Source organism: Microcaecilia unicolor, chromosome 11 (assembly GCF_901765095.1).
Source record: "Microcaecilia unicolor chromosome 11, aMicUni1.1, whole genome shotgun sequence".
NCBI lineage: Eukaryota > Metazoa > Chordata > Amphibia > Gymnophiona > Siphonopidae > Microcaecilia > Microcaecilia unicolor.
Window position 1 is genome coordinate 54420891 of NC_044041.1, and position 23978 is coordinate 54444868.

Sequence of the window (23978 nt, forward strand, 5' to 3'; positions counted from 1 at the left end):
AGACAATGATGCGAATAGCGGCGTTTTGTAGAGTTTGCAGTTTTTAAGTGCGGAGTGAGGTAGACCGGCATTGCAGGAAGTGAAAAAAGAAAGGGTCAGAGTCAAAAAGATGATGAATTATCCTTAATTGTTGAGGATGAATCTGGGTTTTGGTTGGTTCCCACATTTTTTATTATGGCGAAACCCCTAAAATATTTTTTCATACACCAAGGAACCCTCAAATTTATGTAAATATATATGTTCATGCAAGTAGATTCTACAATCTAATTTCTTGAAGAACCCTTGGAGAGAGTTTGAGGATCCCTAGGATTCCACAGAACCCAGTTTTGGAATCACTGGACTAAGGGTGTGGTATTCTGCTAGCATGTAGTGCCTACACAGAGAACTTGTTGCAGTCTGTTTTGCGTTTTTGGGCACAGTGTAATACTTACACAGTACTACCTTTTCATGCATAAGATTGTTCATTTTTGAGTCTTGGGAGTTAGTGCTGTAAGGTATGGTAAGGTTGTGAATGCGTTTTTGCGCAAGTTTGTAAATAGTGCTTTGTAGTGGAGGCCTTACTGAGGCGACATCAAGAACGTTAATCTAATTTTAGTTTTTCATAATATCAGACAGGGTTTTAGAAAATGTTGCAGAATCTGTTGTGTATTGAGGTGGTTGTCTTAATAGCAGACATGTGTGATCAGGTTTAAATTATGAAATACTGCCAGATGAGGGATCTTTAAATACAGTTGAATTGTCTCCATAGGTTTGGATGTGGTTTAGTGTTGTGTTTGAAATATTTGAGTTTAAAATATGCAATATGTTACCCATGAAGACACACGAAGGAATTACTTGTCAACAAGAGTAACCAGCAGCCCTTCCTTAGGCTTCAGTCCCTTCACCACCATTTCAAATGTACAAATTGAATACAATGCGAGAAAAATCTCACTCACTGACCTTCAATTTCACTTATTGGGGTGGTACATGTCACTTCTGGATGGGCCACCCTTGTCTTCTCTGCACTCTGCTCCAGCATATTCCTTCCCTGCACTACTCCACCTCATGCTTTCCAACTACACTGTGCAGCCAAGGAGCTCTCAGACATTTGAAGAAACCTGAGGTTCATGAAGAACCTGTTGGGGACTACAAGGTCAATTTCATAAGCCAGAAAAAATCAACAAGATCTTTAAGGTCGGGGGGGGGGGGGGGGGGGGAGGGGGAAAGATATGTGTGTGAGAGATATAAAATGTATTGCACTTTTTCGGGATCTTGCCAAGTATTTGTGACAGATTGGCCACTGTTGGAAACAGGATGCTGGGCTTGATGGACCTTTTGTCTGTCCCAGTGTGGCAATACTTATGTACTTATGAGAGGGGCAGGTGGGATGTGAGAGAGAAACAAGAGAGGGGCAGATGGGATGCAGGCAGGTGGGAGAGGTGTGAGAGGAGAAAGCCGACTGGCTGAAAGCCTCTATAGAGGCATAGGCATCATCTACTGACACTTTTTTTTAAATCCACTAATTCAGTTGCCTAAGAGACCTATCTATATCTCTATATATTTTTTAGCATTTGATACCTTTTATTAAATTTAGATATTAAGATATTATCTACAATTATTTTGCTGATCTTTCTTTCTGCATGTTGTCAGACAATAAAGGGCAGGCCCCGCCCCACCCACTTTAGCCTCCCCAAATAGCTGGGCCACCGACCTCCTATGGCTTGAACATTTACCAATCCTGTAATGTGAGCCACAGAAAGACAGAACAGATAATGCTCTTTTGTCTCCGTTTGTCACAATGTCAGAGAATACCAACTGTTTATTCCTTTACCCTTTCAAAGAGAAAAAAGTGTTGAAACAGAGATGAACAATTCTGAGTTCCAGATAATTCATGGACCACAATCACATGCCCTGTGCCATCTGTCCTTGACAGCAAGCAATCTTTCCAAATAAACCTGCTTCTATTATTAACCCCATTCAGTCACGAGTCTGAAGGCTTACATTTTAGAGAATATGTTGAGCATAGCCATCAGCTTCTGCTGATTCTTGTTTGTGTTGACCAAGGACAACACTACGAAAACTTTGATAGATCATCAACCAATGCTCGAGAAGGGAGCTTTGTTGTGGACTCATGCGAGAATAAACCCTGGAACTAAGTCTATGGCAGCCACCATGGAGCTCTACCCCTGCACAGAATTCCAAGCTTTAGCAAGCTTGAGGTGGTTTGTGAACCTGAAAAGATCTGAACAGAGACTTCAGCTTTGCCGTTCTTTAAGGAGGAGGAAAACCGTTCCTAAAGTGGTGTTGAATCTTGCTTCCAAATACCTGACATTCTGAGAAGGAATCAACTTGCTCTTCTCAAAATGAAGGAGTAGAATCTTGAATGCCACTTGCTCCCTTTTTCAGGGAGAATCAGTTCAAATCGTTCATCCAAGAAGGGGTGCACTATGATTCCCTCTCAAGGAATATATACTGCCACCATGACCATTACCTTGGAAAACATTCTCAGCAGTGTTACAGACCAGAGGGCATTGCTAGAATGACTGATGTGGTGCCCCAATCCCTAGCTGTAAGGAACTCTCTCAAACAACTGCATTCTCTGACCTTAAGGTTTCCATTCTGATATGTAGTACTCCAAGGTATGAAATACAGCCTTGAGATACAAGACAGGAAAAAAAGGAGCTTTATTTCTTGGGAACAAATGGGATACCTTCTTAGGTCTCATTTGGTGGCTGGAACTGGCAGTGCAGCTACTATATCAAAGGGATTTCACCAGGTGATCTGTACTGTCACTACCTTGGCAGTAGTCCAATTAGGAAATACCAAGACAGCTTGTCCTCTCACAGAGTAAACATTTAGTCTAACCTTGACTGATGACATCCAGGACCAGTTGGAAATTTGTGTTCAATCCTCAGGAAGGAACTACCAACGTCCACTTAACTGGTTCTGAGCGAACTGATCTCGGAGGGTATCTTTGTGCCAAATCAGAGGCACCCAAGGGAATTAATCCTTGGTTGGCATCCACTGACCACCCCAAACGAAGACAGACACTTTTCAAAATGGGAACGTTAGTAGGAACCCAACGTAAAGATCTATACTCTGGAGATCTAAATTTTAATTCTACGACTGTCTTAAGGTAGGCTTTGGCTTACTGTAAGGTGGTCTTTGTGGTTGGGACTCTCCAAAGACCTTAACTTTTTGAGCAATTTGCCTCTAAGGCAGTGTGCCAAGGCAAGGTTTAGAGACATTGTATGCAGATCATTTTCAGAATCTTAACAGACACCTAGCTGAAACTGCTATCGTACACCTTTATAGATGTTTTAACTAGGACAGAAAATATCAGGTACATAAGCATGGCTCTTCTCAAGATGAAGAACATCCTCAGAATGCTCCATTTCTACCATGAGATGACCTCCTCCCTTGTTGAATCATACAGTGGGAAGCAGCAGAAAAACAGTGCAAACCATCACTTGGAAACCCACAGCAGGCACAACAAATATTTGTTTCAGTAAAACTTAACTTATGCTCCTGCAAACCATTACGTACAGAGACACACTCCACTGAAATAATAATTAGTTCCGTAAAAAAACAACCCTAACTGGTAGAAATTAGCCATAGCTCTGGGTACCCTAAGACCCGCTTCTGGAGACTCCCATCCCATGCCACCAATCTGTCTAAATAGCTTGATAAGATAGGGAAAACCTTTGAAGGCTTTCTGATGATATCCTTCAAAATGGGATCTCCTGAGGGAAACAAAAAAACGGTCCTGAGCTGGAGTTTTAGCAATATTTATGTCACTCAATGGATTTTAAATAGATGAGCCTGTAGGGATATGGTTTAAGATACAACAGTGTAAGAGAAAAAAAAGACTATCCTTTACCAGCATGTGAAAGGAAAACAAACAAACAGCAGCAGGCAAAGACCTTTCATATTCACTTAGATCACCCTTACCTCCAGTTCTTCACTGTTTTTGGGCTTTTCTTCAGAGGTCTGTTTGACGAAGTCCGGAATAAGGATTTCCAGTGTAGACTGAGCTGTAAGTGAAAGCAAACATACCAAGAAACCTTAAAACATGTTTAAAGTGTTCACTAAATTATTGCACAAAACAATTCTAAATGTCAAAATGTTCAACTTTAGGTATTTTAATCTTAAAAATACTAGTCAGTTGATGTGTGAATTACCTACACAACCATTTACTAGCAAGGAAGGCTCACGTGTCTTATTTCAATTATATTTGCTATATCACCTTAGCAATCAGTGAAATGCAGCAAACTACAATCCCCATACACAAGGGGTTGTTTGTTGGTTTAGCTTTTACCAAAAATAAAGAAAGCACAGGACAAAGCTGTGTGTCTATGCAAGTTACCTGGTAACTACAACACTGTAGTACAATAAAATTAAATTCAAGCAAAAACAAACCAGGTTCTTCCTTTTGCAAATCTGGTTGTGCAATGAGCAGTGCCACCTATACACCAGGCTTTAACAAAAGGACACCTTAGACTAAAGGCTGACCAAAATTACTTTTTTCCAGTTTTGGCCAAAACCCAAACTGCAGCTGAAACTTATCACCTGGTTTTGGCCAAAGTCGAACACTAAAGTTTGGTTGTGTGAATATGAACCAACGAGGCCCACTGGACAATGTCAGAGCCTGAAGTCCTCTGCTAAACCCATAGGAGATTATTAAACCTCCAGTCCCATGAATTGCAAGCACAGGCTGACAACTGGGAGAGACATTTTAACAAGGACTTCTCAACAAGTCTGGCATGTTTAGGTTCCCAAGTCAATGCAGATGTAGTTAAATATCCTCTGAGACAGAAACTATGTGAAAGCATGTGAAAAAAAATAATCATGGATTACCAGCTTTTTATGCTTACCCAAACTGTGCACAAGCAACAAGAGAAAGTAGCACTGAGATGTTTTCCATTTTGTATTTAGTTACAAAACTGATTAAGGATAAGCATGACATACATTCTACTAAAATAGGACATTGTACCAGCCTCATACACAACCCAGAATAAAAAAGCACATTGATGTTACCGAATGCGAGGACTATATGCTCTAAAAATTACAATCAAGAATACATTTCTCAAATTATTTTCTAATACATAAACTTCATTTCACTGTAATATTTCTCTACTAACACTATAAGCTGACCAGTACTTGTGCTTGAAAACAATCACTGCAGATTCCTCTCTCATAGAATCTAGTGTCTGCACGCCACAAGTTTGATTGAAATGCTGCATCTTCATCATAACCAAACCACAAAAAATGGCGGAAGATGAACCACAACAGACCAGAAAAACAAAGGAGTAAGAGCACCAGAAAAGTTTAATGGGACCCTACACGGTCCGTGTTTCGGCCAACCGGCCTTCCTCAGGGGTCCTGAATCTGACGTTTACAGGTGCACCTCTTCGGCGGCAGCAAGCAGCGGATTGTTCCAGCAGATCTTTCACACAGCAGTATTTTGCTTTTTGTCTCATGAGTATCTTGGAGGTGCACCTGTAAACGTCAGATTCAGGACCCCTGAGGAAGGCCAGTTGGCCGAAACACGGACCGTGTAGGGTCCCATTAAACTTTTCTGGTGCTCTTACTCCTTTGTTTTTCTGGTCTGTTTTGGTTCATCTTCCGCCATTTTTTGTGGTTTGTTTTGATTTTACGGGAGATTTGGACCTTTCTTTTGTGTGTTCTTTATCATAACCAACAGAGCCTGGAAATTCTTTAGAATCACCCAAATAGTATCTAAGACAAAGACGTTTAATAAATCCAAAAAAATATATTTAAATAACAAAAGACCATATTTTACCTCTAAGCAAAATAGGCTCTGTATACACAGACCTCAGTTAATGGCTAACTTTGTGCCACATCTGGAGTGACAGCTGATGTCATATCTCCACAGAGAGGCTAATTCCTAAATTTACATATTTACATTCCTGTTAAACTTTTGTATCAAAAGCATTTATTTGGAGCACTCTGTTTACCATATAAACTACTATGCAAGACATACCTGTATTACATGCAATTGCATTACACACACACACATACACAAAAAGGAATGCAGAGTAGTCCCCTCCCCCCAAGACTAACTTACAATCTCCTGAGGTCTAGTGATGCAGACAGGGCAGGAGTGATCCCCAGTCACTCTTGTCCATGTCAGCTCTACTCTCAAAATGACGGCTGTGACTTCTTGTGGCAGTCTCACAAGAGGTGGGAAGGGAAAGAGGCAACTCCTGTTTGGAGAAGATGGAGAGGGAGGAAGACAAACAGGATAAAGCACAAATTTTCAGCTTCCACTGAAACACACAACACACGGTCAGTTTCAACCGAAACAAAAACCATGGTTGTAGCCTTTTGGCCGAAACCAAAACCAGGCAGAAAAGGATTTTGGACCAGTTTCAGGACCATAACTGAAATTTGTTCAGCCTCTACTTCAGGCCACTCTTGTAGAGACACTTGCTGTTTTGGTTCATTTTATAATATGCCCTAAAATAGGAGGCCCAGGTAGTTCTTAAGACATTTAACTTCTTCAGTCTCACTGTTCTCTTTTGCTCATTGGTTGGATTCAAAAAAGAGACACTTACCAGCTTTATTCTTGGCAAGTTTTTTGCTGCTTGCAGTTCCTGTACCATAGGTCACTCCATCAATAATTACAGATGCTCCAAAAGGCTCACTTGGGTTTTCTTTTATAAAAATTAAAAATACATGAATGACTTCCTTCAATACTATTAAATACTGCACAAATCTCTGATAATTATTCCAAATTATTTAAAAGTTTTTTTGTTATCTTAGATAAAAACTATTTCAGAAAACTACAAATTATTTTTTCACATAAAACTAGTAGCAACTCAACTGGGTGGCTCAAGAAAGCACCACTGCCAATATTATGGAGGGCCTAGAAGGGAGGAAGAACAAAGAGCTCAAGTAACTGTTAATGAAGGCTCATGGCACCTTAGGTCAGTTTGGGCTTCCAGCTTAGATGGAATCCACCTTAAGGAACAGAACAATGAAGCTGGTCAAGGAAAGAGGGAGCAACTACATGTAATATCTGGGCACACATCTCCATTTTCTAATGAAGAAACATTTTGGGAAATGAAGTTTTACATAATAAACACTGGACTCTTACAAGCCTTTTGATTGCTGACAAAAAGAACAAGTAAAACTTACCTGCTAATTTTCTTTCCTTTATTCCAACCAGACCAGTCCAGCACATGTGGGTCTACCAGCAGATGAAGATAGAGAACAAGAGCCTTGAGCTTTGAATTCTGCCCAATAAGAGCACCATGCAGCCTTCGCTCCTCAGTATTTCAAATAACCAAGCAGAGACATGAACATTATTTTCTCCAACAATTTAATGGAGAAGGAACTAGTAAACACATAAGAAGTCTGTCACTTGAAATAAACTGTCAAAGAGAAAAGTAAAGCCTTAGTTTCACTTTGACAGCAGAATTAAATCAAGAGAGGGCTTCTAGACTGGTCTGGTTGGATTAAAAGGAAAGAAAATTAGCAGATAAGACCTAATTTCTCCTTCCTTAGCATCTATACCAGACCAAACTAGTCTAGAACATGTCGCCTGTAGCAATGAAATCCTCAAGTAGGTCCTGGCAATCCCTGCTCAAATAACTTTGGCTCCAAAGACCACTTCTGCTCTAGCTGCCACATAAAACAATAATGCCTGACAAAGGTATGAAGAGATAGACATATGTAAGGTGGCTACATGGTTAATGAAGATACCACCCTTATTTCTGCCCAAGAGGTCATAATGCTGCTGGTAGATTACGCTCTTAGAGATTGAGAAGATTGCTTCCTCACTAGTAAATATACAAAAGAGATTGCTTCTTTTTTTTTTTTAAATTTGTAGAAGTCTTTATTGAGCAGAATAAACATAAAACATAATATGCTATACACGGCTCTAAACATCGTATTCCAAGTAAGCCAACCAGAACAATGAATGAAAAACCAAAATTACCTTATAGAATCGTCAGACCCCCAATAACACATTGTATACTTCAATTTTTTAGCCATTTTATTAGGACCCTTCCCACCCTCCCCCCACATACTTAATTCCCCTTCTACCCCCCCCCCCCCCCCGAGTCACCCTCCCTGAGATTGCTTCTTTTAACTAGTGCACACTATTGTAGCCTTAGAGTAGGGGTGAGCAACCTGTGGCCCACCACTGAGGGTTTTATGCAGCCCGTGAGACCATGGGAAGTATACATAGAAAACATTATTAACCAGAGTTTGGACAATTTTAAACATGAATTTCGCAAATATTTTCAGAACAGCCACTCTAGCAGTTTCCATCATTTTTAGTTAAAGTTTTACTTATAACAGATAGTCAATGATCTGCTGGTACTATTGAAAAAGCCTACCCAGAGCTTAAGCAGGCTACTGCAGATAATTGAACAATTTGGGAAATTTTCTGGCTTTAAATTAAATTTACACAAGTCCATTGCACTTCCCATTCTACCGGACGTCAAAACATCTTGGCCTGGACAGTTTCCCTTACAGTGGGCGCAGGGCATGATTAAGTATTTAGGAGTATGTATTCCAGCTGATTTGTCCCAGTTATACGAGCTAAATATACAACGCTTACTAAAAGACACTGAAAAACAATTGCAGGCATGGGGATCCCTTCCACTCTCTCTCCTGGGGCGTATTGCATTGTACAACATGATTGTAGTTACAAAGTGGCTCTACGTTTTTCAAATTCTCCCGCTTTACTTAAAGAGGGGGGAGGAAAAGAAATTAATGAGGTTAATGCAAAACTTTTTGTGGGGTGGGAAGAAACCCCGCCTTTCCATTCCAACACTGAGTATACCGGTAGAATATGGGGGTTTGGGACTACTGAACGTGAAATATCTAACAATAGCTAGTGGCATGCGCCACATCACTGACTGGTTTCGCAGAACACAGGACCATACAAATACTGAACTGGAATTACAATTATACCCAGAAACGCACTTCAGCAGCTATTTGCACACGATGGGACTACCATTGCCGCCCCTACTGAAGCATACATGAATAATGACATCAGCAAAAAGCAACTTGGAAATGGATCTGTAAATTACACGGATTTTCTTCGAAGGTTACACCATACTTGCCAATATGCGGGAACCCTGCCTTTGCACCTGGAAGGCTATATTCGGTGTTCCGCAGATGGAAAAGGAAAGGAATAGTATACTTGTTACAAGTACTTACCCGTGAAGGACAGATAAAGCCGTTTCAGGAGCTCTGTGCTGAATACGCCCTGCCACCCTCCGATGAGTTCTATTATGCACAGCTAAAGCGAATGCTATATACCTGTAGAAGGTATTCTCCGAGGACAGAAGGCTGATTGTTCTCACTGATGGGTGACGTCCACGGCAGCCCCTCCAATCGGAACACTTTCTAGCAAAGTCTTTTGCTAGTCCTCGCGCGCCGATGCGCATGCGCGGCCGTCTTCCCGCCCGAACCGGCTCGTGCCGGCCAGTCTCATATGTAGCAAGACAAAGAGAAGGGAAGACACAACTCCAAAGGGGAGGCGGGCGGGTTTGTGAGAACAATCAGCCTGCTGTCCTCGGAGAATACCTTCTACAGGTATGTAGCATTCGCTTTCTCCGAGGACAAGCAGGCTGCTTGTTCTCACTGATGGGGTATCCCTAGCCCCCAGGCTCACTCAAAACAACAACCATGGTCAATTGGGCCTCGCAACGGCGAGGACATAACTGAGATTGACCTAAAAAATTTACCAACTAACTGAGAGTGCAGCCTGGAACAGAACAAACATGGGCCGAAGGGGGTGGAGTTGGATTCTAAACCCCGAACAGATTCTGAAGCACTGACTGCCCGAACCGACTGTCGCGTCGGGTATCCTGCTGCAGGCAGTAATGAGATGTGAATGTGTGGACAGATGACCACGTCGCAGCTTTGCAAATCTCTTCAACAGAGGCTGACTTCAAGTGGGCTACCGACGCTGCCATGGCTCTAACATTATGAGCCGTGACATGACCCTCAAGAGCCAGCCCAGCCTGGGCGTAAGTGAAGGAAATGCAATCTGCTAGCCAATTGGATATGGTGCGTTTTCCCACAGCCACTCCCCTCCTGTTGGGATCAAAAGAAACAAACAATTGGGCGGACTGTCTGTTGGGCTGTGTCCGCTCCAGATAGAAGGCCAATGCTCTTTTGCAGTCCAATGTGTGCAGCTGACGTTCAGCAGGGCAGGAATGAGGACGGGGAAAGAATGTTGGCAAGACAATTGACTGGTTCAGATGGAACTCCGACACAACCTTTGGCAAGAACTTAGGGTGAGTGCGGAGGACTACTCTGTTATGATGAAATTTGGTGTAAGGGGCCTGGGCTACCAGGGCCTGAAGCTCACTGACTCTACGAGCTGAAGTAACTGCCACCAAGAAAATGACCTTCCAGGTCAAGTACTTCAGATGGCAGGAGTTCAGTGGCTCAAAAGGAGGTTTCATCAGCTGGGTGAGAACGACATTGAGATCCTATGACACTGTAGGAGGTTTGACAGGGGGCTTTGACAAAAGCAAACCTCTCATGAAGCGAACCACTAAAGGCTGTCCTGAGATCGGCTTACCTTCCACACGGTAATGGTATGCACTGATTGCACTAAGGTGAACCCTTACAGAGTTGGTCTTGAGATCAGACTCAGACAAGTGCAGAAGGTATTCAAGCAGGGTCTGTGTAGGACAAGAGCGAGGATCTAGGGCCTTGCTGTCACACCAGACGGCAAACCTCCTCCACAGAAAGAAGTAACTCCTCTTAGTGGAATCTTTCCTGGAAGCAAGCAAGACGCGGGAGACACCCTCTGACAGACCCAAAGAGGCAAAGTCTACGCTCTCAACATCCAGGCCGTGAGAGCCAGGGACCGGAGGTTGGGATGCAGAAGCGCCCCTTCGTCCTGTGTGATGAGGGTCGGAAAACACTCCAATCTCCACGGTTCTTCGGAGGACAACTCCAGAAGAAGAGGGAACCAGATCTGACGTGGCCAAAAAGGAGCAATCAGAATCATGGTGCCTCGGTCTTGCTTGAGTTTCAACAAAATCTTCCCCACCAGAGGTATGGGAGGATAAGCATACAGCAGACCCTCCCCCCAGTCCAGGAGGAAGGCATCCGATGCCAGTCTGCCGTGGGCCTGAAGCCTGGAACAGAACTGAGGGACTTTGTGGTTGGCTCGAGATGCGAAGAGATCTACCAAGGGGGTGCCCCACACCTGGAAGATCTGTCGCACTACACGGGAATTGAGCGACCACTCGTGAGGTTGCATAATCCTGCTCAACCTGTCGGCCAGACTGTTGTTTACGCCTGCCAGATATGTGGCTTGGAGCACCATGCCGTGACGGCGAGCCCAGAGCCACATGCTGACGGCTTCCTGACACAGGGGGCGAGATCCGGTGCCCCCCTGCTTGTTGACGTAATACATGGCAACCTGGTTGTCTGTCTGAATTTGGATAATTTGGTGGGACAGCCGATCTCTGAAAGCCTTCAGAGCGTTCCAGATCGCTCGTAACTCCAGAAGATTGATCTGCAGATCGCGTTCCTGGAGGGACCAGCTTCCTTGGGTGTGAAGCCCATCGACATGAGCTCCCCATCCCAGGAGAGACGCATCCGTGGTCAGCACTTTTTGTGGCTGAGGAATTTGGAAAGGACGTCCCAGAGTCAAATTGGACCAAATCGTCCACCAATACAGGGATTTGAGAAAACTCGTGGACAGGTGGATCACGTCTTCTAGATCTCCAGCAGCCTGAACCCACTGGGAAGCTAGGGTCCATTGAGCAGATCTCATGTGAAGGCGGGCCATGGGAGTCACATGAACTGTGGAGGCCATTTGGCCCAGCAATCTCAACATCTGCCGAGCTGTGATCTGCTGGGACGCTCGCACCCGCGAGACGAGGGACAACAAGTTGTTGGCTCTCGTCTCTGGGAGATAGGCGCGAGCCGTCCGAGAATCCAGCAGAGCTCCTATGAATTCGAGTTTCTGCACTGGGAGAAGGTGGGACTTTGGATAATTTATCACAAACCCCAGTAGCTCCAGGAGGCGAATAGTCATCTGCATGGACTGCAGGGCTCCTGCCTCGGATGTGTTCTTCACCAGCCAATCGTCGAGATATGGGAACACGTGTACCCCCAAGTCTGCGAAGTGCCACTGCTACTACAGCCAAGCACTTCGTGAACACTCTGGGCGCAGAGGCGAGCCCAAAGGGTAGCACACAGTACTGGAAGTGACGTGTGCCCAGCTGAAATCGCAGATACTGTCTGTGAGCTGGCAGTATCGGGATGTGCGTGTAGGCGTCCGTCAAGTCCAGAGAGCATAGCCAATCGTTTTCCTGAATCATGGGGAGAAGGGTGCCCAGGGAAAGCATCCTGAACTTTTCTTTGACCAGATATTTGTTCAGGGCCCTTAGGTCTAGGATGGGACGCATCCCCCCTGTTTTCTTTTCCACAAGGAAGTACCTGGAATAGAATCCCAGCCCTTCTTGCCCGGATGGCACGGGCTCGACCGCATTGGCGCTGAGAAGGGCGGAGAGTTCCTCTGCAAGTACCTGCTTGTGTTGGAAGCTGTAAGATTGAGCTCCCGGTGGGCAATTTGGAGGTTTTGAGGCCAAATTGAGGGTGTATCCTTGCCGGACTATTTGGAGAACCCACTGATCGGAGGTTATGAGAGGCCACCTTAGGTGAAAAGCTTTCAACCTCCCCCCGACTGGTAGGTCGCCCGGCACGGACACTTGGATGTCGGCTATGCTCTGCTGGAGCCAGTCAAAAGCTCGTCCCTTGCTTTTGCTGGGGAGCCGAGGGGCCTTGCTGAGGCGCACGCTGCTGACGAGAGCGAGCGCGCTGGGGCTTAGCCTGGGCCGCAGGCTGTCGAGAAGGAGGATTGTACCTACGCTTGCCAGAAGAGTAGGGAACAGTCTTCCTTCCCCCAAAAAATCTTCTACCTGTAGAGGTAGAGGCTGAAGGCTGCCGGCAGGAGAACTTGTCGAATGCGGTGTCCCGCTGGTGGAGTTGCTCTACCACCTGTTCGACTTTTTCTCCAAAAATATTATCCGCACGGCAAGGCGAGTCCGCAATCCGCTGCTGGATTCTATTCTCCAGGTCGGAGGCACGCAGCCATGAGAGTCTGCGCATCACCACACCTTGAGCAGCAGCCCTGGACGCAACATCAAAGGTGTCATACACCCCTCTGGCCAGGAATTTTCTGCACGCCTTCAGCTGCCTGACCACCTCCTGAAATGGCTTGGCTTGCTCAGGGGGGAGCTTATCCACCAAGCCCGCCAACTGCCGCACATTGTTCCGCATATGTATGCTCGTGTAGAGCTGGTACGACTGAATTTTGGCCACGAGCATAGAAGAATGGTAGGCCTTCCTCCCAAAGGAGTCCAAGGTTCTAGAGTCCTTGCCCGGGGGCGCCGAAGCATGCTCCCTAGAACTCTTGGCCTTCTTTAGGGCCAAATCCACAACTCCAGAGTCGTGAGGCAACTGAGTGCGCATCAGCTCTGGGTCCCCATGGATTCGGTACTGGGACTCAATCTTCTTGGGGATGTGGGGATTACTTAATGGCTTGGTCCAGCTCGCCAGCAATGTCTTTTTGAGGACATGATGCATGGGTTCTGTGGACGCTTCCTTAGGTGGAGAAGGATAGTCCAGGAGCTCAAACATTTCAGCCCTGGGCTCGTCCTCCACAACCACCGGGAAGGGGATGGCCGTAGACATCTCCCGGACAAAGGAAGCAAAAGACAGACTCTCGGGAGAAGAAAGCAGTCTTTCAGGAGAGGGAGTGGGATCAGAAGGGAGACCCTCAGACTCCTCGTCAGAGAAATATCTGATGTCTTCTTCTTCTTCCCACGAGGCCTCACCATCGGTGTCAGACACAAGTTCACGGACCTGTGTCTGCAACCGTGCCCGGCTCGACTCCGTGGAACCACGGCCACAGTGGGAGCGTCGAGAGGTAGACTCCCTCGTCTGCACCGGCGAAGCTCCCTCCGCCGACGTAGTCGGGGAGCCTTCCTGGGAGGCTACCGCAGTCGGTACCGCACGCGGCACCGACGCCGGAGACCTCACCCCGGGCAATGGGCCAGCCGGTGCCTCGCTCGACAGTACCAGTGGCGCAAGCACCCCCGGTACCGGAGGGGTAGGGTGCAACAGCTCTCCCAGGATCTCTGGGAGAACGGCCTGGAGACTCTCGTTCAGAGCGGCTGTAGAAAAAGGCATGGAAGCCGATGCAGGCGTCGATGTCAGAGTCTGTTCCGGGTGTGGAGGCTGTTCCGGGCTGTCCAAAGGGGAGCGCATCGACACCTCTTGAACAGAGGGCGAGCGGTCCTCTCGGTGCCGATGCCTACTGGGTGCCGACTCCCTCGGCGACCCAGAGCTCTCGGTGCCGACACGGGAAGGGGACCGGTGAGGATGCTTCTTCGACTTCTTGGGACGAAGCATGTCACCGGAGCTTCCCGGCACCGACGAGGAGGACGTAGAATCCAGCCGTCGCTTCCTCGGGGCCGAGACCGAAGGAGGTCGGTCTCGGGGGGGGGCTGTACCGCAGGAGCCCTCGGGATGGGGGGAGACCCACCCGAAGGCGCAACGCCACCAGCAGGGGAATGGACAGTCCTCACCTGCACTCCAGACGAAGCACCACCAGTCCGACGACATCAGCAGACGAGGAGATCTCGATACCTCCGACGCCGACGCAGCCTTCCGATGTCGCCCCGATGCAGAGGGCCGATGCCTCGATGCAATCGGGGGCGAAGATGAAGGTCCAGGCGCCGACGACGTCGAAGCAGTCGATACTCCCGGTGCTGATGCAGACGAAGAGCCCGAAAACAAAACGTTCCACTGGGCTAATCTCGCTACCTGAGTCCGCTTTTGCAAAAGGGAACACAGACTACAGGCCTGCGGGCGGTGCCCAGCCCCCAGACACTGAAGACATGACGCATGCCTGTCAGTGAGCGAGATTACCCGGGCGCACTGGGTGCACTTCTTGAAGCCGCTGGAAGACTTCGATGTCATGGGCGGAAAAATTGCGCCGGCGAGATCAAAACTCGAAATGGCGAAATTGGCACCGCAAAAATAGGGGGAAGAAAAACTTCGACCGAGGCCTAAATAGGGCCTACCCCGACGACAAAAGAAAACTTACCGGGGCAAAGACGAAGTACGGGAAGGGAGAAAACCATAAAGGTCTCCTTCCGACATCTTTTTTTTTTTTTTAAGAACGAAGTCGATAAACGACGCGCGAGGTCAACTTTGGGGCGCGAACGGTGAAACACGACCGTACTGAGCGCGGACAAAAGAAGACTGGCCGGCACGAGCTGGTTCGGGCGGGAAGACGGCCGCGCATGCGCGGTGCGCATCGGCGCGCGAGGACTAGCAAAGGACTTTGCTAGAAAGTGTTCCGATTGGAGGGGCTGCCGTGGACATCACCCATCAGTGAGAACAAGCAGCCTGGTTGTCCTCGGAGAAAGCATTATATACGTTCCTTGTCCTGGGAGGCGCTGGCGGAGGATGTCCAGGAAGAGTTGGCAACAGCATTCTCTTTAGAGGCACAGCAAAAAGTGCCCCTCACGTTCCATCACAGGCACATCAGGGACACAGTTACCGAACTGGACTATGCCAAGTTACTGGCTGCCTGGAAACGAGATATCCCCATGGCCCTTACATTGCCTCAGTTCAAGTCCCATGTGCTTACAATGCGCAAAACAATGAACATGACACAGCACTGGGAGCTACAATACAAATTTGCTCTTCGACTCTACATTTCTCCCAGAAGAGCCTTTCACATGGGACTCTTGCCTTGGGGAGAGTGCCTCAAATGCAGGGATCCGGGGGCCACCCTCGGGCACATGTTTTGGTCCTGCAAGGGCATAGTCCAATTTTGGAAGGAGCTAGTACAATATGTTTCTGAGATGTGGAAGGTGGGCTGGAAGTATGACTCTGCGCTGCTCCTGGGCCATCCTGTTCTCATACACCCTGTCCCATCAGGATTTACCGCTTTTGTACGCAAAGCTATCGTAGTGGCTAAACAAGCAATACTCTCAGAATGGCTTACATACAACTACCCTATAGTATCGCAGTGGCGTGTGTGTATGATAACATTACTGCGGGTAGAGAGGATGAGAATTACAGACTTTAAAACGAAGATTGGAGTGCGTTTCCAACTCACTTGGACTCCCTTTTGGAATACTCTGACTCCAACTGCCAGGAGTAGACTGTTAAACTTCTAGATATTGCCTTGTACCCTGCGTTATTATGTTCATTTGATGCCATAGCAAGGGAAACAAAAAGGGGGGTGGGGTGGGAGGGAAGGTTAAGTCCTATTTGTTGGGGTAGAAGTACTATGTGTTAGTTTAGCCACATGGGGGGAAAATATCAGGCGTTCATACATGATGATGTTAACTTTTCTTCTTAAGTTTTGAATAAAAATGATTGAAACATAACAGATAGTCTATGGAACGCTGGGAAGAACAAGCCTTCGCACAAAACAAACAGAAGCCACAACAGCAAAGGTGACAAGAGTCCCATAACAAGCAGTGTGGTGCAGAAGTTTATTGACTGGTAACAAGGACTCAACACGAGTCAAGTTTCGGCTGTAAGGCCTGCTTCAGGAGTCTGGTTCAAATGGCACAGGTCCACTTTAAGTAACCCCAGCTTTCATTTTCAGAAATCAATTCACTTCTACTCGTTCTACACAACTCAGAATTCTGTAGACCTCACATATCTCCCCTCATCAGTCTCTTTTCCAAGCTGAAAAGCCATAACCTCTTTAGCCTTTCCTCATGACAGAAGTTTCATTCCTCTTATCATTTTGATCGCTCTTCTTTGAACCTTTTCTAATTGCGCTATATATTCTTTGAGATACAGCGAACACAACTGAATACAATACTCAAGATGCGGTCACACCATGGAGCGATACAGAGGAATTACAGTATATTCGGTCTTATTCAACAACCCTTTCCTAATAATTCCTAGCATCCTGTTTGCTTTTTGGCCGCTGCCGCACATGAGCAGAAGATTTCAGCATATTATCTACAACACCATCTAGACCCCCAAGGTGGACCCTAGCATCAGGTAACTATGATTCAGATTATTCTTTCCAAAGTGCATCAGCTTGCATTTGTCCACATTAAATTTCTTCTGCCATTTGGGTGTCCAGTCTTCCAATTTTCTAAGGTCTTCCTGCAATATTTCATAGTCTGCACATGCTTTAATAACCTTCAATAGAGTCAGAATGGGTTCAGCCAACAGAAGTCTTGCCTCACCAATTTGCTTAATTTCTTTAAAGGCGTAAATAAACATGTGAATAAAGGTGAGCCGGTTGATGTAGTAGTGTATATAGATTTTCAGAAAGCTTTTGACGAAGTTCCTCATGAGAGACTCCTGAGAAAATTAAAAGGTCATGGGATAGGAGGCAATGTTATTTATTTATTTGTAATGCTTATACCCCGCGCTTTCTCACTCACTAGCAGGTTCAGTGCGGCTTACATAGTATATCAGGTTAATAAAGTAACAGAGTGGATGCAGCTGTTATATAGTAAGTAATGAGGTGGTCGTTTAGATGTGGATAGATAAGATGGGCAGGAAGAAGATGTTCTTCTGTGGATTAGGAATTGGTTATTGGACAGAAAACAGAGGGTAGGATTAAATGGCCATTTTTCTCGATGGAGGAGGGTGAATAGTGGAGTGCCGCAGGGATCTGTATGGGACTATAACACATTTATAAATAATATGGAAAATGGAGCAATGAATGAGGTGACTACATCTGCAGATGACAAAAAACTATTCAAAGTTGTCAAAACACATTTGGATTGTGAAAAACTGCAGGAAGACTGGAAGACTGGGCATTCAAATGGCAGATGAAGTTTAATGTAGACAAATGCAAAGTGATGCACAGTGGGAAGAATAATCTGAATCACAGTTACCTGATGCAAGGGTCCACCTTAGCAGTCAGCATTCAAGAGAGAGACCTAGATGTCATTGTAGACAATACGGTGAAATCTTCTACCCAGTTTGCGGGAGAAAGCCAAAAAAACAAACAGGATGCTTGGAATTATTAGGAAAGGAATACAAAGTAAGACCAAGATTATTATAATGCCTCTGTATCGCTCTATGGTGTGACCTCATCTTGAGTATTGCGTTCAATTCTGGTCACCGTATCTCAAATATATAGTGGAATTAGAAAAGGTTCAAAGAAGAGCGACTAAAATGATAAACGGGACAAGAACTCTTCACATATGAGGAAAGGCTAAAGAGGTTAGGGCTCTTCAGCTTGCAAAAGAGACAACTGAATGGAGATATGATCGGGGTCTATAAATCCTGAGTGGTGTAGAATGGGTAGAAGTGAATTGATTTTTCACTTTTTCAAAAGGTATAAACACCAGGAGACACTTGATGAAATTACATGGAAATACTTTTAAGCTCTGGAAATCTTTGCCGGATGATGTGGTAAAAGCGGTTAACTATCTGGGTTTAAAAAAGTTTTGGACAAGTTCCTGAAGGAAAAGTCCATAGTCTGTTATCGAGATGGACATGGGAGAAGCCACTGCTTGCCCCGGGATTGGTAGCATGGAATGTTGCTACTAACTGGGTTTCTGCAAGTATCTGTGACCTGGATTGGCCACTACGAGAAGCAGGACCATTGGTCTGACCAAGTATGGCTATTCTTATGTTTTGAACGTCAGGCGGGCCTCTAATAGTGGGATGGACTAATGGAAAGAAAATGATCAGGTAAAACCTAATTTCTGCTTCCATTACCTAGTTTCTCACTTTTCCAGAACTTGTGGGATGTTCCTTAGCAATCCTTAAAGTGGGTGGGATCCTGGCACCAGTGCCCTGAGGACCAAAGCCTCAAAACTGGTTTCCAAGCACACCATAACATCTACCCTTAGTGCTTGGCAAAGTTATGCAGAGTTGACCACATCGCCGCCTTGCAAATATACAGTGACAGTAAGGTAGTGTCCACCTAGGATGTCATTGTACACCTCGTAGAATGATCCCGCAAGACCTACCCACAAGCAAATAAGCTGATGCAATAGCCTCCTTCAGACAATCTAGCAATTGTGGGCTTGGAAGCTAAAAAGCACAAACAGTCTGTCTGATTTGCAAAACTCATTCGTGACTTCCAGATATCTAATTAGGATTCTATGCACATGAAGAAGCTTCAAGGAAAAATACTGAGCATCTCAGTCCACTATGTGAAAGGACAGAAGCTCCACAGGTTGAGATGAAATGCCGATACCACTTTCAGAAGAAAAGAAGAAACTGTGCACAGGGAGACCCCCCTGCCTCCAAAAAGCGAAGAAAGGGATCTCAACAAGATAGCCTGAAGCTCCAAACCCTATGTGCCGATGCAACAGCCACCGATAACACTGTCTTTAGTGTAAGATCTTTCAAGGAGGTCTTACAGAGCGGTTCAAAAGGCGGCTTCTGAAGAGCCCGAAGGACTAAATTCTTGTTCCATTCTGGACACAGCATACAAAGGGAGGCCGCAGGCGAGCCACTCTCCACAAGAAATGAATATCAGGGTGAGCCGCAGGTGTCTTCTGTAGTCGGTCCCTGAAGGAGGCCAAAGCCACAACCTGAACTTTTAAAGAACCCTACGCCAATCCTTTCTGAAGGCCTGCCTGGAGATATGCTAGTATGTGCGCGATCAGAGAAGAGGGAAGAAAGTCCACGCTCAGAACACCAGCCTTCCAACGTCCTCCACACCCACAATAAAGAGCGTTTCTGATTCTGAAGCAAGATAGCAACAACCTAACAATAAGCTTGTCATCTCAACGGAGCCCTTTCAGTGGCCAAGCCATAAGACCAAAGGGGCACAGATCCACCAAGAGCACCAGACCTTGTTTCAATAGGCTGTGTATCTGCGGAAGACTGAAAGGACACCTGTCTAGCAGTCGAATTAGGCCAACACACCATAGCCCCTGCTACCAATCCGGGGCTATGAGAAGTATTCAACCCCAATACAATGCAATCCTTTTCAACAGGCAGCCTACCATAAGACAAGGAGGGAATACATACAGATGTTTCTCTGTCCAGGGCTGCAGTAGGGTATCAATCCCCAACGAGCCCAGTTCTTTCCAATGGCTGAAAAACTTGGGACTTTGGCATTCCTTTTCATCGCTATCAAGTCCAGAAGCGGAGAGAACTCCATCAGTCTATCAGCTGAAACCCCTAGCTGGATAGTTCCCATTCTCCCAGGTCCAAGGAGTACCTGTTGAGAAAGACCACCTCCACATTCAAGGACTCTGTGATGTGAGTTGCCCAAGAAGCAGAGATTTTTCTCCACCCAACTCAAGGAGAAAGGCTGCCTCCACTGCTATCAGATGACTGCAGGGTCCCTTCCTTGCCTACTGATCTAAGCCACCGCCGTCGCATTGTCAGAGAAAACTCAGACCGGAACCCTGCCAGAAAGGGAGTGAAGCTGCATAAGGCATTCCATGCTGCCCTCAGCTCCAAGTGATTTATTGATCACTGAGACTCTGTTCTGTCCAGGTGCCCTGTGCCAGATGGAACTTGTTATGAGCTCCCTAAGCTGACTTGCTGGCGTCTGTTGTCACCATCCATCATTATCGGAAAGGGAGCTCCAATGATCAAAATTCCAGGGAAACAACCGCCACTGCATACTCAGTCTGGCAACCAGCATCCAAGGAAAATGAAGGTCATACTTCTGCAACACTAGAGAACATCATGCAAATAAGAACAACAAACATACTCTGAAATGTCTATATGCAAATGCTAGGAGTCTAAGAAATAAGATGGGAGAGTTGGAATATATTGCACTAAATGAAAAATTGGATATAATAGGCATTACTGAGACCTGGTGGAAGGAGGATAACCAGTGGGACACTGTCATACCGGGGTACAAAGTATATCGTAATGATAGGGTAGACCGGACTGGTGGAGGGGTAGCATTGTATATTAACGAGAGCCTTGACTCAGATAGATTAAAAATTCAGCAGGACACAAATCACACCTTTGAATCACTGTGGGTTGAAATTCCATGTATAAAAGGGAAAAAAATGGTGATAGGAGTGTACTACCGTCCGCCTCGCCAGGATGAGCAGATAGACACAGAAATGATAAAAGAAATCAGAGACGCGAACAAAATGGGCAATGTGATAATAATGGGTGACTTCAATTATCCAAATATAGACTGGGTAAATGTAACATCGGGACACGCTACAGAGATACAATTCCTTGATGAAATCAAGGACAGCTTTATGGAGCAACTGGTGCAGGAGCCGACGAGAGAAGGAAAAATTCTATACTTGGTCCTTAGTGGAGCGCATGATCTGGTGAGGGACGTTATGGTACTGGGGCCGCTTGATAACAGTGACCATAATATGATCAGTTTTGACATCGACCTTGAAGTAACTGTACACAGAAAGTCAAATACGTTAGCGTTTAACTTTAAAAAAGGAGACTATGATAAAATGAGAAGAACGGTAAAAAAAAAACTTAGGGGGGCAACTGAGAGAGTAAAAACTGTACAACAGGCGTGGACGCTGTTCAAAAATACCATCCTGGAGGCCCAGGCCATACATATTCCGCAAATTAGAAAAGAAAGACGGAAGTCCAAAAGACACCCGGCCTGGTTGAAAAGTGAGGTGAAGGAAGCTATTAGGGCTAAAAGAAATGCCTTCAGAAAATGGAAGAAGGAACCGTCTGAAAATAACAAGAAACAGCATAAGGAGTGTCAAAGCAAATGCAAGGCGCAGATTAAGAAGGCCAAGAGGGAGTATGAAAAAAAGATAGCATTAGAGGCAAAAAAACATAGTAAAAAATTTTTTCGGTATATTAAAAGCAGGAAGCAGGCAAAAGAATCGGTTGGGCCGCTGGATGACCGAGGGGTAAAAGGGGCGATCAAGGAAGACAAAGACGTAGCGGAGAGACTGAATGAATTCTTTGCTTCAGTCTTCACCAAGGAAGATTTGGGTGGGATACCGGTGTCGGAAATGGTATTTCAAGCGGACGAGTCGGAAAAACTTACTGACTTCACGGTAAACCTGGAGGACGTAATGGGGCAGTTCGGCAAACTGAAGAGTAGCAAATCTCCTGGACCGGATGGTATTCATCCTAGAGTACTGATAGAACTGAAAAACGAGCTTGCAGAGCTACTGCTAGTGATATGCAACTTATCCTTAAAATCGAGCGTGGTACCGGAAGATTGGAGGGTGGCCAATGTAACGCCCATTTTTAAAAAAGGCTCCAGGGGAGATCCGGGAAATTATAGACCGGTGAGTCTGACGTCGGTGCCTGGGAAAATGGTAGAGGCTATTATTAAAAACAAAATTACAGAGCACATCTGAGGACATGGATTACTGAGACCAAGTCAGCATGGCTTTTGTGTGGGGAAATCTTGTCTGACCAATTTACTTCAATTCTTTGAAGGAGTGAACAAACATGTGGACAAAGGGGAGTCGGTTGATATTGTGTATCTGGATTTTCAAAAGGCGTTTGACAAGGTACCTCATGAAAGGCTACAGAGGAAATTGGAGGGTCATGGGATAGGAGGAAATGTCCTATTGTGGATTAAAAACTGGTTGAAGGATAGGAAACAGAGAATGGGGTTAAATGGGCAGTATTCACAATGGAGAAGGGTAGTTAATGGGGTTCCTCAGGGGTCCGTGCTAGGACCGCTGCTTTTTAATATATTTATAAATGATTTAGAGATGGGAGTAACTAGCGAGGTAATTAAAATTGCTGATGACACAAAGTTATTCAAAGTCGTTAAATCACGACAGGATTGTGAAAAATTACAAGAGGACCTTACGAGACTGGGAGACTGGGCGGCTAAATGGCAGATGATGTTTAATGTGAGCAAGTGCAAGGTGATGCATGTGGGAAAAAAGAACCCAAATTATAGCTACGTCATGCAAGGTTCCACGTTAGGAGTTACGGACCAAGAAAGGGATCTGGGTGTCGTCGTCGATAACACACTGAAACCTTCTGCTCAGTGTGCTGCTGCGGCTAAGAAAGCGAATAGAATGCTGGGTATTATTAGGAAAGGTATGGAAAACAGGTGTGAGGATGTTATAATGCCGCTGTATCGCTCCATGGTGCGACCGCACCTTGAGTATTGTGTTCAATTCTGGTCGCCGCATCTCAAGAAAGATATAGTAGAATTGGAAAAGGTGCAGCGAAGGGCGACTAAAATGATAGCGGGGATGGGACGACTTCCCTATGAAGAAAGACTAAGGAGGCTAGGGCTATACAGCTTGGAGAAGAGACGGCTGAGGGGAGACATGATAGAGGTATATAAAATAATGAGTGGAGTGGAACAGGTGGATGTGAAGCTTCTGTTCACGCTTTCCAAAAATACTAGGACTAGGGGGCATGCGATGAAACTACAGTGTAGTAAATTTAAAACAAATCGGAGAAAAGTTTTCTTCACCCAACGTGTAATTAAACTCTGGAATTCGTTGCCGGAGAAAGTGGTGAAGGCGGTTAGCTTAGCAGAGTTTAAAAAGGGGTTGGACGGTTTCCTAAAGGACAAGTCCATAAACCGCTACTAAACGGACTTGGAAAAATCCAAAATTCCAGGAATAACATGTATAGAATGTTTGTACGTTTGGGAAGCTTGCCAGGTGCCCTTGGCCTGGATTGGCCGCTGTCGTGGACAGGATGCTGGGCTCGATGGACCCTTGGTCTTTTCCCAGTATGGCATTACTTATGTACTTATGTACCAGCTGAGAAGAGATTCCTGTAATGGCCGCATATGTGCTCATGGCACCACTCCGCCATTGTTAATGACCATAGAACCTGGATGTAGTCCCTGACCCTGGGTCTGCATTAACCAGGGAGAAGACGAATCTGTTGAACCAGCTTTGACCTCCTGCACTCCCATGAGGAAGATCCTTTCCCGTGCTGTGTCGAACAGAATGCCCAGATACACCAACATCTGCAATGGAGTTAGTCTGCTCTTCTCAAAATTGATCAACCAAACCAACTGCAGAAGATGGACAACTTTGTCTGTCGCTGCCACATTGTCCAAATAGGAAGATGCACCAGTCATTGAA

General features: G+C 45.7%; 1 protein-coding gene across 2 annotated transcripts in view; it reads right to left on the bottom strand.

Moving 5' to 3' along the window:
* The window catches only part of DGCR8 (DGCR8 microprocessor complex subunit), an 82016-nt gene that overhangs the window by 40407 nt on the left and 17631 nt on the right, over positions 1–23978 (bottom strand). For both annotated transcript variants that reach the window (XM_030217443.1, XM_030217444.1), the window contains 2 exons: positions 6558–6656; positions 3931–4013 (listed from right to left, as the gene is read on the bottom strand). In XM_030217443.1, coding sequence (XP_030073303.1) covers positions 3931–4013; positions 6558–6656 — 182 coding nt within the window. The remainder of the gene's footprint in view (positions 1–3930; positions 4014–6557; positions 6657–23978) is intronic.